General features: G+C 39.1%; 1 protein-coding gene across 3 annotated transcripts in view; it reads right to left on the bottom strand.

The window, feature by feature from the left end:
- Window positions 1-13701, bottom strand: part of THSD7B (thrombospondin type 1 domain containing 7B) — a 777161-nt gene that overhangs the window by 19294 nt on the left and 744166 nt on the right. For 2 of the 3 annotated variants that reach the window (XM_058664450.1, XM_058664449.1), the window contains exons 22-26: window positions 12661-12834; window positions 12469-12564; window positions 9477-9559; window positions 5908-6100; window positions 10-97 (exon numbers count right to left, since the gene is read on the bottom strand). In XM_058664450.1, coding sequence (XP_058520433.1) covers window positions 10-97; window positions 5908-6100; window positions 9477-9559; window positions 12469-12564; window positions 12661-12834 — 634 coding nt within the window. Of the gene's footprint in view, window positions 1-9; window positions 98-5907; window positions 6101-9476; window positions 9560-9769; window positions 9834-12468; window positions 12565-12660; window positions 12835-13701 lie in introns of those variants that run through there. The other variant, XM_058664451.1, reaches the window with a different exon arrangement.

Below are 13701 nucleotides of genomic sequence, written 5' to 3'. Positions count from 1 at the left end.
AGTACTTACCAAATAAGATAGGATGTAAATACCAGGAAAATCATGATAAGAAAACTGCCACCTGAAACGCCATAAACCCACATTTTTACTCGGCCATCTGTTCAAAACAGAGATAACATAAACCAATTAGCACATAAAAGACTTCAATGTGTCTAGGGGGGTGTGTGTGAGAGAGAGAGAGAGAGAGAGGGAGAGAGGGAAAAAGAGAGGGAAAGAGAGAGGGAGAGAGAGGGAGGGAGGAAAGGAGGGAGGGAGGGAGAGAGAGAGAAGTCTGTAGAGTGACAAATATTACTGGGTTTGACATAAACACCAACTGTAGCTAACTGCACTGGACTGCAGAAGTTAACACTGTTCTACTGTACTCTGCAATCTGCCAGGTAGAACCAGGAATTGACAGAGTTCACTCTTGCAATGCAATAGTAATTTGAGTTGTATTTCTTGATACTTGGCACTACTTTTTACAGATCTTTGCAAATATAAACAAATTACATTACTTTATTTTTTAACCCTCTGAAATATTAGATTGTAATTATGTGGCACTAAAATGTTTATTTTGCTGCATGTTTGATTTTTCACCTGAATTCTGGAACATGCATAACCATAACCATGAATGGATGTACCCAGAGGTGGAATTAATTAAGTCTAAAAAAATCATAAACAGGAGCAGGCATTTGTTGTAGCAGGGCAGTCATCTCTTGGGATGCCTATATTCTACAGGGAAGTGTCAGGGTTGAGTCCTGGCTTCTGTGTTTTTAGAGTATGATAATGCACCCACAAAGTAGACCTGGATGGAGTTCTGAGATCTTGGCACTGTCCTCAACAACCCCAAACAGTTGTGGACAGTTTGGAGAGTGAAAAAGTTCTCCCCACCCCCTGCGACCTGCTGTGCCTCTCTGTTTCACTTACTTTGAGTAAATAAAATTAGATGAACACACAGGTGAAAATGTAACAATGCCAGAAATCACAATTTCATCAAATCGACTCAATTGGCTTAGAAGGTGTTTATAGTCTTATAAATACGGAAGAAAAATAATGTAAAGTAGCTTCCGTACATAAAAATTAACAAAAGAAGTTATAAATAAACCCAGTTCTGTGTTTCCTTTTTGTTACCCATGTGTTGGTTACCCAGTGGTGAGTTATCTCATGGTGCTATAATTTGTTTTTTGTCATTGTTGTTTTTGTTGTTGCTGTTGTTCAAACTCATACCAGTTATTGACCTTGTTTCATGGCTTCTCAAATATGGAAATGTTTAGTGATGGAGTACTGGGGTCCACCATATAAACATGTGGGGGTATAATGCAACATTTATTCCTGCTTCCAGATGCAAAATGGATTCCCAATGAAACTGTTAGAAATGTGTAAACAATGGGATGCTGGATTATGTGACATTGTACCAGCAAAGTCAGGGTACACTTAAATAAGAGACTGATGGAATTGTGATTCCATATGAAGGACTATACCATTGTAGTAAAATGGGGAAACCTGTCGGGGGGAGGAAGTTTGGAGGGGAGAATCCCAGTCAATATGAAATTGTACCACATAATTCAAAAATTCAAAATAATATATATAATAAAATTTATGTAAGCTTTTAAAAATGAAGTTATAAATATACCTAGTTCTGTATCAATTTTAATTTTACATGCAAAGAAAGAAACTATGACCTTTCTTGATGTTTTTTTTTTAACCCTGCATGGAAAGAAAGCTATGAATCCTTCTTAGTGGCTTTGTTTTCTAAATAGGATTTCATAAATAAAAAAACACATCACTAAAGATGCTGGATGATTAACCTACTAAAATAAATAATAATATATGTTAAAAATGCATTGCTCTGGATTCAACATCTACTAGAGGTAAGAAAAAAACAGAGATTAATAGAGTTACTATGTGGCATCTCCTTCGTAAGATACCCAGGTACTGCCAAGAACACTGAAGGCTAAATGTGAAATTCATGCAGATGAGGGTTCTTCAAAGAAAAACATCTCTAAATTTTATTTCTTAAATGTAGGTTTTGAAATACCTTGACAGGACAAGAACTGGAATAGTTCCTGTCAATCTGATATTTTTGATCAACTTTAGATTATGTAGGTAACTAAACCCAAAACTAAACTAAGTAAAGCTCTCACCCAGCAAATGAATAAGATTTCTTTCTGAAAGCGACACAGATTCATTACATTTCCTGAACATAGTTAATTGCAGGTCCAAAATATACACACAAGTATCTATGTTAAAAGCTTCAGTGGGATGGTAAACAATCCAAATATCATAAACAACACTTGTTTGTTTTGAACAAAGTCACCAATAACTTTTAATTGTGTATTGACTACCTACTATGATTTTTGCTGACAGGACACATTCGAACCTCAATCAGACGTTAGAATGAGGTTCAATATGGTAATGATATTTTTCTATGGTTATAAAACTTAGCAAAGCTTTGATTCTGATCTCTTTGAAACACCAATGATAAAATTGTCTATTCAGAGTGAGAATGCTCCTTATAGCTTATTATGCACAAAACCTTACAGAGCAGATGCACTGAAAGCCTCCACTGCACTTAAATGTCTGGTACTAAGGCACATCTTAGTCCATCACATTTTAACATATTTTGCTTAAAAATTATATATATTTAACATAACCTATAAGACACGTGGTGGAAAGAAAGTCTTCCCATCACCCTTTCTGAAAAGTTTCGGTTCCAGGAGTTATCACTGTTAGGGATCGCTGTGGATTTTTCAGGTTTTCTCTCCATATGTAAGCATGTGAGCCCACAACACTTACTGAGGCATACAAGTGGTATATACCATGCATTCTGGCTCGTACTTTTTCTTTCACTACACAATAATGGTTTAGATTTGTGCTATGATTTGGGCATTTGTTTCGGTACTCCCCCCACCCCAACTGTCTATTCTTGGTCTCCAGGATTTACTTGTAGGACATGGTGGGCAGATGGAATGTAGAAGATGGTCCTTAAGTCTTCTGGTGGTATCCTGGTGAGGTAATATGCAAATTATTTGTTGCATCCTTAAAATTGGCGGCTGTGAATGCCTGTCTGGGCCTGCGCCAACCTGTTCTCTGCCCTTCCTCACTCACCAGGTGATTCTTCTCCCCAAAGGCTCTATTCAAATTCCCCCTTCCCCAACTAGACACAAACTAAGAAGACAGCCCAATCGTGGATCTGAGCTTACAAAACTAGGATGATTAATAAACCTTTTCTCTTTATAAAGTTAGCTGCCTCAGGAATTTCACTATGGTGACAAACTAATAGAGTAGGAAATATTATCAGGTTGGTTAATCAAATCAACATGTTTTGCACTATTTTATTTTAGTTTTCCATTATTCTACTTATGAGCATTTGGGTTTTTTTTACTCATTTGCTTTAACAAGCAATCATATAATAAATAAAAAGTACACAGAGTTTTTAGTACAGGTGTTTATGCCTGCCTGATTAATTCCTAAGAAGCATTTTAAGTTAAATGTCAGAGAAAAATAAAACTTCCCCATGGGAAGTTGCTCCCATATACAATCTCCGCATGAGAAACTAAGGAAAATTACAAAGTTTCTCTCCAGACTAAATATGCATTTACATACACATTTATGTACATGTGTGTATGCAATATTATATGTCAATACGTATGTGCACACATACATAGATATCCCTGGTATATATTCCTGGTATATTATATTGCTGATGGTTAAAGTTTAACTACCTCACTTGTAGATTTGAAGATTAATTTTCCAAGAAACATCATGTTAACTCTCTTTCTGAAAGAGTCTACAGTTGGGCCCGGCAGCATGGCCTAGTGGCTAAAAGTCCTCCCCTTGAACGCTCCGGGATCCCATATGGGCGCCGGTTCTAATCCTGGCAGCTCCATTTCCCATCCTGCTCCCTGCTTGTGGCCTGGGAAAGCAGTTGAGGATGGCCCAAAGAATTGGGACCCTGCACCCGCGTGGGAGACCCAGATGAGGTTCCAGGTTCCCGGCTTTGTATCGGCGCAGCACCGGCCGTTGTGGTCACTTGGGGAGTGAATCATCGGATGGAAGATCTTCCTTTCTGTCTCTCCTCCTCTCTGTATATCTGACTTTGTAATAAAAAAAGAATCTACAGTTAAGCATGGCTACATTTCATGTCATTTTCCCCCTACATTTCAATCACTTTTTTGGTAATAAAATGCATGAAATGTTGTAAAACACATTTGGCGTTTTCATATATATAGAGGAATAAAAGTTGAAAAGGATATAGTGGTCATTTTTAATACCTAGTTGAAACTACAGTAGTGTATTATTCTTACTGAGAAAGATATAAACAGTTTGATGGTACTATGCATTTAATTATCTGTGATTATTTTAAAATTTACTGTATATGAGTTATGTGGTTATATTCTCCTTTGATTATCGTTTCTGTTCCTCACTTATATTCCCACTGAATTAGACTTCAATGTTTTCTTGTTGAACTCGTTTGAAGTGAGATGTTAACAACTGACCTTAGGTAAATTACCAATGTTATACAAAGAAAGAAAGAAAGAAAGAAAGACTATTGTCATAGTCTTCAAACTGTTTCTAAGAAACTCATTGAAGTTGCTTCCTGTATTAATACTACATTAACATGTGAAATTGATGAAAATTGTGTTATTGTAATTATATTGCATCTTTTGAGAGTCTAATGTAAAATTAAATTTATTGAAAGTAAATAAAATTAGACTAAATAAGAAAAAAAGTTATAAATCTGATATCTTCTTGAATCACAGCTGGTTGGGGCCTGTGCTTTGCTTTCTGCTTCGTTTAAGTACACCATCAAAGGGGTGGAGTGGGTAGACCTAGAATTCGTAGAGTTCCCAAAGAATAAGCCTGGGCTTCGCTTGTGTTTTCTACTGTGTGTTCTGCCTATTAGGTCTCCCTATTGAGTCATTTGTAGCCTTTTGTCTTTTAGAAGAGGTAAACAGGATAGGGAGGGAGAGAGAGAGAGAGAGAGAGAGGCTTTCCTTCTCCTTCCTCCCACCTTTCAAAATAGAAAGCAAGGACCAGCAGAAAGCAGAAGTCTTTATGACCTGCCCTTAACGTCATCCTCTGTCACGTGTTGCCATTGTGATCCTTTTAAAATTAATTCTGCTGCACAAAATTACCATTTTCTTGTGCCACAACTGGGGCTGACAGCACCTCAGCAGGCATCTCATTAGATTGCAAAAAAGGAGGGAGATAATTCATGTGGCACTCCCAGTCTGCACAGAACCACAGTGTACTAAAAAATCAGTGAACATAGGGTCATTCTTGTCCTTCATAACTCTCATAGTGGAACCTTACAATTCTGATACTTACCTGATAAAGACATTCGAACAATCTTGCAAGACAGGTGTCATTAGATGCATTATATAGATTAGCAAACTTAGCTACAGAGATGTTAGGAAAATTATCTCTAATGCCCACACAGGTATTTTACAATCCATGCTGCTAATCAATTCTGCCTACTTTGGAAAAGAGTGATTTCTACCATTTCACTTTGGTTTCTCAGATAAGACAGGCTCTTGGGAGCATACCTTGTCATTTCTGGCCACTCCATTCCAAGGTTTACTTTGTGATTTCAGTTATAAAAAGAGTCCTTTACCGAGGTTGCTTACATATGAAGGATATTCACAGAATACCATATCTTGTTACACAACTCATTGCCTCTGAGACCAAGCGGCCCAGATTCATCCTTAACCATCATGAACACATGTTATACGTAACAGCTATCACACAACAAACAATACTAAGTCTGAGATTTCTTGATTTAGACCACATGGCCTAATCTTTCTGGTCCATTTTCCTCCTCTCTCTTGTCTTATCATGAGCAGGGAAGTGGTCAAAACATGAAACATCCTCCCCCCTACACCTCTGCATGAAAATGTGCATTTCTTATTCATAACTAAAACACACCTGGATCAAGTGGTTGAAGAGACCATCCTTTAAAAATATCATGTATTTTGGAATTCACAGGTCTGTTTTTCCCTGAAAGGTTTTTCACGTCAGCTTTTTTCTCCTCTGAGCCTGGTACTTTCATGCAGTAATCCAAGAAACCATTTGATCTCATTATTTCTGTATAGCCCTTCTCACAACCACAGACTCCACCCTGCAGCACAGAAAATATTTTTGTGGTTACATATCAAGTTGCACAGATGAATAAAGAATAATTTAAATGTTGAATTCACTTAATATTTTCAAGATATGCCATAGCAATTTAGGGTTTTCAGAAACTGGCTTTCCGATGAGATGAAGATCAAATGCACAGCTCCTCCTGAATTCCATAGTCAGCATTAAAGAACTTGTCAGCCTTTTCTAATTGGTTTACAATTCTGACACATTCCAAACAGGAACTAATGGCTCTTTGTGAACAGAGAGCATTTGGTTTGTTCTCTCCTATCTTTCGGAGATGTTAATGGTATTTAACAAAATTACCTCAACTTCTCCCTGGTTGTTACAGATTCCTGTCCACTTGTTCTAGCTTCTTTCGAATGCAGTCCCTGGGAGGTAGCAATGGCTCAAAACTAATTAGGTTCCAGAGCCCAGCATGGTAGCCTAGCAGCTAAAGTCCTCGCCTTGCATGCGCTGGGATCCCATATGGCACTGCTTCTAATCCAGGCGACCCCACTTCCCATCCAGCTCCCTGCTTCTGGCCTAGGAAGCAGTTGAGGATGGTCCAAAGCCTTGGAATCCTGCACCCACGTGGGAGACATGGAAGAGGTTCCTGCTCCTGGCTTCGAATTGACTCAGCTCCAGCTGTTGTGGCTCACTTGGGGAGTGAATCAGCAGATGGAAGATCTTCCTCTCTGTCTCTCCTCCTCTCTGTACAACTGACTTTCCAATAAAAATAAATGAATCTTTAAAAAAAAAAAAAAACGTAATTAGTTTCCAGCCACCCATGTGGGAGACTTGGACGGAAACCCCAGCTTTGGCCCCCCTCCAGCTCTGGGCATTGTAGACGTTTGATGAGTGAAAAAGCAGAAGGAAGTTTTCTCCCTGTGTGTCCTCTGCCCTTCACATCAATCAATCAATAAATGCTTATAAAAATTTAGGAGATTCTGAGTCTCTATGTCTTTGCTCTTTGTCTCGATGTCATGTTTGTACTACTTATCTGACATTTATGAACAGACCCTAATCACTCCTACTTACTCTTCCTTATCCTAGCCAGTCACCTCTACTTAGGTTCCTCACTGAGGAACTTCCAGTCATGAGGAGTAATAGAAAATGAAAGTATACAAGGCACTCAGGCATTTTGCAAAATTTAAAAGTTCCAAAAACACAATCTAAGATCTGTGCAGAGGTTAGGAGTAGTTGCAGTTATATACTAATAGCAATCGCCATAGTATTTCTGGCTGATTGTAATTGAAGGTATCATCTGGAATTCAAAGGAGGAATCTAATTAAGTAAATCTGCAGATGCTCGGCTATTAAAGACATCTTTTCTTTTAAAGATGTATTTATTTGTATTGGAAAGGCAGATATGCAGAGAGGAGAGACAGAGAGGAAGATCTTCCATCTGCTGATTCATTCCTCAAGCAGCCACAATGGCCAGAGCTGAGCCAATCCGAAGCCAGGAGCCAGGAACCTCTTCCAGGTCTCCCACGCGGGTGCAGGGTTCCAAGGCTCTGGGCCATCTTCAACTACCCTCCAGGCCACAAGCAGGGAGCTGGATGGGAACCGGGACTGCCAGAATATGAACTGGTGCCCATATGGGATTCCAGTATGTGCCAGGTGAGCTCTTTAGCCACTAGGCTACCGTGTTGGGCCCTAAAGACATCTTTTTAAGAAGTATCTCCATTGTCAGCTTGAGAATCAAGGTTTAACCAGTCGCTCATATATGTTGAGAGTTAAAGGGAAAATCACACATTTCATTTAAAAGAATATTAAAATAGTTGTCAGAAAACTGTAACTTCTACTTTGGAACCAGTATTTGTCCAAATGTGGCTGTCTGATATTCTTCTCATTAACCCATCTTAAAGCAGAAAAGTCTTTGTTCTTTAAGCATTTTAATGAAATTATTTTTCAAATGTGCACAAAGAAACCTAGTTCTTTCAGAAACTGATACAACTTAAAAATTTTTATGTTATTTTAAAATATCGACTTACTTATTTGCAATCAAGTTACAGAGTAGGAGGCACAGAGTGAGTATTTCTCTCTTCTGATTTCATCTCTAGATGGCCTCAAAGGCTAGTCAGGGCCAGGTGGAAGCCAGGGGGCAGACACTTCATCCAGATGTCCCGCCTAGCTGCAGGGACCCAAGGACTTGGGCCACCACCCACATCTTTCACACAGGCATTATCAGGGAGCCATATCAGCGTGCAGAAGTCACAATGTGAACTGTCACCCTGGTGGAATTCCAGTCACAGACAGCACCCTAAACTGCGATACCATAGTGTCTGTCCCTAGTAATTTAACTCATTGTATTGTAAGTCCAGGAAAAGAGCAGGATAGAGGGAGGGACAGAGGGAGAGAGAGGGGGAGGGAGGGGGAGAGGGAGAGAGAAACATCTTCCATATACTGGTTCACTCCCCAAATCCCTGCAACAACTAGAATTACACCAATTTCAGGCCAAATCCAGGAGACAGGAACTCCATTCAAGAACTGCTTGTGAATGGCAAATACCTGAACACTTTCTCTGTCATATTCTGCCTGCCAAGCACATTAGAAGGAAGCTGGATCAGAAGCACAGGGTAGCGCCGATTTGAACGAGGCATTCCAACACAAAATGTAAGCATCTCAAGGGGCAGCTTCATCTAGTATTCCACAATTGCTTTCTTAAATAAGCTTTTTTTTTTTTTTGAAAAATACATGGTTGGGGGTCTCATAGTTCATGGAGAATGTTCATGGAAATGTTCATAAAAATTATAGGAAATTATGCAGGGAATTAAAAATTTATACCCCAAAAAAGCCATTTTGGAATGCCTTACATATATACCACATACTATGAACAACAGTGATTAGAATGAATTACATATTTTGCCTTAATCCCTGTGATATATAAAGGAATTGTAGGAAGATAGAGAAGTATACAATTTTTGCTTTGAAAGTATATATGTATTTTACCTGCAGTTATATGTTCAGTTTATTTCTAATGAGCCAAAAATTTGTTCACACAGTTGCAATCCTAATGTAATAAATTTCACAGCTCAGCCTCAGCAAATGCAAACAACATTTATAACATCTTTCAAAATTGTTTAGGTACATGAAAGACTAAGAAAAGAAGACATAAATCAAGCCAGAACACGTATTGGCAAACAGAGCTAATATAAATTAGGTATCTGAGAGACAGATTTGGCTCCAGACAGATTTATAGAAAAAGCTGCTGCTTTCCTTAGCACATGGCCCTGTACCATGATTGCTCCTGTAAGTGCCTCTAGATGGTATCGTGGTTTCACGGATTCACTGCAAGGCAGCAGCAGACAGCGAAGGGGCTCTGTGTAACTCGATCGTCACAATGCTTTTGGGAGGTTCTCATGTATGGCTCACCTGTGTACAGTAGGAGAAAGGTTTTCTGCAGGCTGGGATGCACTGCCGGATAGCAGCAGGCCGGGCCTGAGCGGAGCAGCCACCTGCAAAGGAAATTCCACCATCATTTACAGATTTCTCTCAGATACCTAGTTTTAATTAACAGGTGGTATATTTTTTTGCGCTGGCACTAATCACGTTGTCACAGTGCTATTTTTTAAAAATTCATTGGCTTCTTCTGTGGTCCAGCCCTACTTTACTAATTATGATAGGATGTGTGGTTTAAAATAGGAGGATTTTTCCAGTAGGCTGTTACCTGTCTGTTGGCAATGCGAGTCTATTCTATGGCTAAGCTTGAGGGCAAACTCTGTGTCAGCACTAGTGGAAGAAAGCAGAAAGTCTCAATTTAAGTTTAAGGATGGCCATGTCTTTCATACTAATCAGAAAATGCGAACTGATAGTTCAGGAGCAGACAACATACCTCAGTAAATGCTATTAATCAGTTCCTGGAGATATATCAGAAATGCTTTGTTAACCTTTGCATTTGTGTGCCAACCAGAATACTTGTACACAGACACATGCATCCACACACACACACACACACACACACAATACAGATCCACATTTATATTCTTAAGAAGCAAATGTGATAAGCTTCAGGTGGAGCAGTTGAATTTCCGATACAACATTTGTAGGAACTCAGAAAATATTTTTCAGTAAATGAATAGGATAATTAAAATCTCTATAATCTGGAAATTATCTCCCTGCAGCCTTGCCTTTGAAGATTTAGCATAATAAACGAGATAAGGGGAAAGCCCAGGGATAATTAGACTAAGAAGCTGATTTATTATTCAAGTTCAGCATTGAAGCTGTTATATAATATTACTTGCATTTATAAGCTTTTGCATTTGCATTATTGCAACTGTCAGGCATTTTTCGTTTGATTTCAGAGCTAGCAGGAGGCTCTGGGCTTAAGGTGGTACAGGACCGGTATTTTCTTTAGGAAAGAGGTAGCAAAGTTCTCAAGCTTGAAAAATAAAGCAAACATAAATAAGCAAAACCTACATACCAGAATTAGCAATCGTGTAATGAAACTGAGCATTTAGGTGTCCATGACAATAACCACAGAGTTGTGTTTAGTCCTGCTGCTGTCAGTTGTGGCTGGGGGTGGGAGTTTCCAATTTTTTTTTGAAGATTTATCTGTTTTTATTAGAAACGCAGATTTACAAAGAAAAGGAGATACAGAGAGAAAGATTTTCTATCCACTGGTTCACTCCCCAAGTGGTCACAATGGCCAGAGCTGAGCCAATCCAAAGATAGGAGGCAGGAGCTTTTTCCAGGGCTCCTGGGTGGGTGCAGAGTACCAAGGCTTTGAGCTATCCTCTACCGCTTTCCTAGGCCACAAGCAGGGAGCCAGATGGGAAGTGGAGCAGCTGGGATGTGAATCGGTGCCCATATGGGATCCCGGCTCTTGCAAGGCAAGAATTTAACCACTATGCCATTGCACTGGGTCCAGAGGTTTCCACTCTTTAAACCAAGGGGATCTTCTCAGAGTGTTTCAAGGGAAGGAGAGCTCTTGGGAAATAGGAAGCAAGTATTGCAAGGTAGATAAGGTGTAATTGCTTTTGAAATTATAACATTATTATTGGACCTGGCGGTATGGCCTAGTGGCTAAAGTCCTCACTTTGAACGCCCTGGGATCCCATATGGGTGCCGGTTTTAATCCCAGCAGCTCCACTTCCCATCCAGCTCCCTGCTTGTGGTCTGGGAAAGCAGTAGAGGACAATCCAAAGATTTGGGACCCTGCACCCGCGTGGGAGACCTGTAGGAAGAGGTTCCAGGTTCCCGGCTTCGGATCTACACAGAACCGGCTGCTGCGCTCACTTGGGGAGTGAATCATCGGATGGAAGATCTTCCTCTCTGTCTCTCCTCCTCTCTGTATATCTGACTTTGTAACAAAATAAATAAATCTTTAAAAAAAAAGAATATTATTAAGCTCTGGGAATCTTCCCAGATGACCTAAGCTTCCTTGTTGCATAGCCACGTGTAGTGCAGCCTGCAGCAGGAGCGCCACATCTAGCGTTCACTGCACTGATTCTCCCAGCATGCTAACGGACAGGTCACTGCCCCGTGTGATGCTTTCTGAAGTTGCAGCTAGGCGGGCTTAGAGCATGTCAATGACAACAACTAAGATCAAGGGGAGCAGTAAATTACTCTATGGATAAACAAGAATATCAATGAAATAAGAGTAGGAAAACAAGAGAAAGGAAGAGCCTATGCTTCTCCCATTCTTACACACACACCCCAGCCCTACCATAAGCTATTTGCTAGCCACAGTGCTAAGTAAAATCAGTGGTCATTTAATTTTATGACAAGAAAGCATAAAATTGTTTAAAACTATTGAGAATGCTATTTGTACAATTAAACCATACTCAGTGTCATAAATGAGAATACTACTTCTGTCTATATCTAGAGATTAAGTAATGACCATGATTTAATAAAATATTCAAAACCTAACGTTTCTTAGTCTAGGCATGAATAAAAGCATTTGCAATTTATAGCAATACTACAGTCTTTATTGTCAGTACATAGAATATTTTTAACTTTCATCTATATAAATCCTTTTAATTTTAACCTTTATATATGTTTATTAATATGATATATCATTGTAGTGGTGTAGGATTAAAGGTTGTGGTATGCCTTTAAAACATCTTCTACTGAGAAGGCACCTATACAGACTTGTTTGCATTTTTTCATTTCTACCTTTGTCTCAGATCATAACACTTATAAAATTTATTTATTATATTGCATTTCTTTAAGTTGCCTGATACATTGTGATTCTTCAAATAAGACCATTTCATTTCTCAGGTGCAGAGGCCTAGTGAAAATTGGCCCAGAGGATCTTATACTCCACCTGTCCAATTATCCTTTGCCTGTAATCTTTAAGTTCATTCTTCTCACCAACACTTCAATATCTTTGTGAAGTTCCCACATGGGATGTAGACAGGAATACCTGTGACATTAACGCCATCTGAACGCTGGCACCATACAGTTCGCTCATTGTTGTGCCAAAGACTTGTCTTCCATGTGTACTGATAACATTTGCCTCCTGCAAGTAAATATAACAGCAGTTCTATTATGCGTTGTTGAAAACAGAACAAGCATTGATCAATCGAAGCTAATGAATAAAAGCTGTTCTTGGTACCTGCACAAGGGCGAGTTTCTAGAACCTGCTGGGGACAGCTGTCTTGGTTCTCCGAAGACTGAATTATGAACGTCCTTGACCTAGTTTGGCGACCCATGGTCTCAAAGCTTCTCCCATTGATGCAGGCCAATTCACACGTGCTCCAATGTGACCATGCAGTTAAATGGCAGTCTCCTGGATGGCCACGCAGGCAGGACAGAGGAGAGAGAGTAAACTAGCAGTTGGCAGTTCCCATGCACATGGGGTACATGCAGGGTTTTTGCAGAGAGTTTAGAGGAATGAGCAGATTTTAGGTCCTACAAAGTCTATTTTGATCACTTTCCCAGTTAGAAAGCATACAGAATAATGAATAATTTAATCACAAGAAACTGTTCTGAAGAGGTGAAACTAAAAAAAAAAAAAATAACACATCAAAATCCATGAGATACAGCTTCTGCTGATTTTTGTTGGTGAAATGTGTCTCTTCTAAATTATTCCATGACTCATAGATCATACAGTAGCATCATTTTCTTCCAGAAGGTTTTTGATTTTGTTTTTCATTTCTTCAATGACACATTAATTATTTAGTAGCATGTTACTTAACTTCATGGTATTGTTAATTTGTTTTTTTCTTCCTGTTGTTGCTTTTGTTTTGTGGCTTTTCATTTAAAGCGATGTATAGTAGCTGTGTAATGGATACTGTCATAGCTAGTAACATGTTATTTAACTTCACGGCATTATAAATTTCTATTTTTCTTCCTATTGTTGATTTTGTATTATGACTTTTTATTTAAGGTGATCTATAGTAACTGAAATGGAGACTAATATATCCAGATGTGAGGATGCAATGTAGTATGCATCTCTACTTCCAGACAAAGATGGACTTCCAATGAAACTGTTTACTATATCCTAACAATAGGATGCTGGACTCTCTGCCATTGTTCGTGCCTGCAATGATGGACATATGACTGTGTATGAAGAACTATACGTTAGTAATGATATAGAGGAACTAGGTCTGGGGGGGTGATTTGGGGAGGAGATAAGGGAAATCCCAGGAGCCTA

The sequence above is a fragment of the Ochotona princeps genome, chromosome 5, assembly GCF_030435755.1.
Source record: "Ochotona princeps isolate mOchPri1 chromosome 5, mOchPri1.hap1, whole genome shotgun sequence".
Classification (NCBI taxonomy): domain Eukaryota; kingdom Metazoa; phylum Chordata; class Mammalia; order Lagomorpha; family Ochotonidae; genus Ochotona; species Ochotona princeps.
The sequence above is the reverse complement of the archived record's forward strand: the minus strand, read 5'-3'. Positions and strand labels throughout refer to the sequence as shown.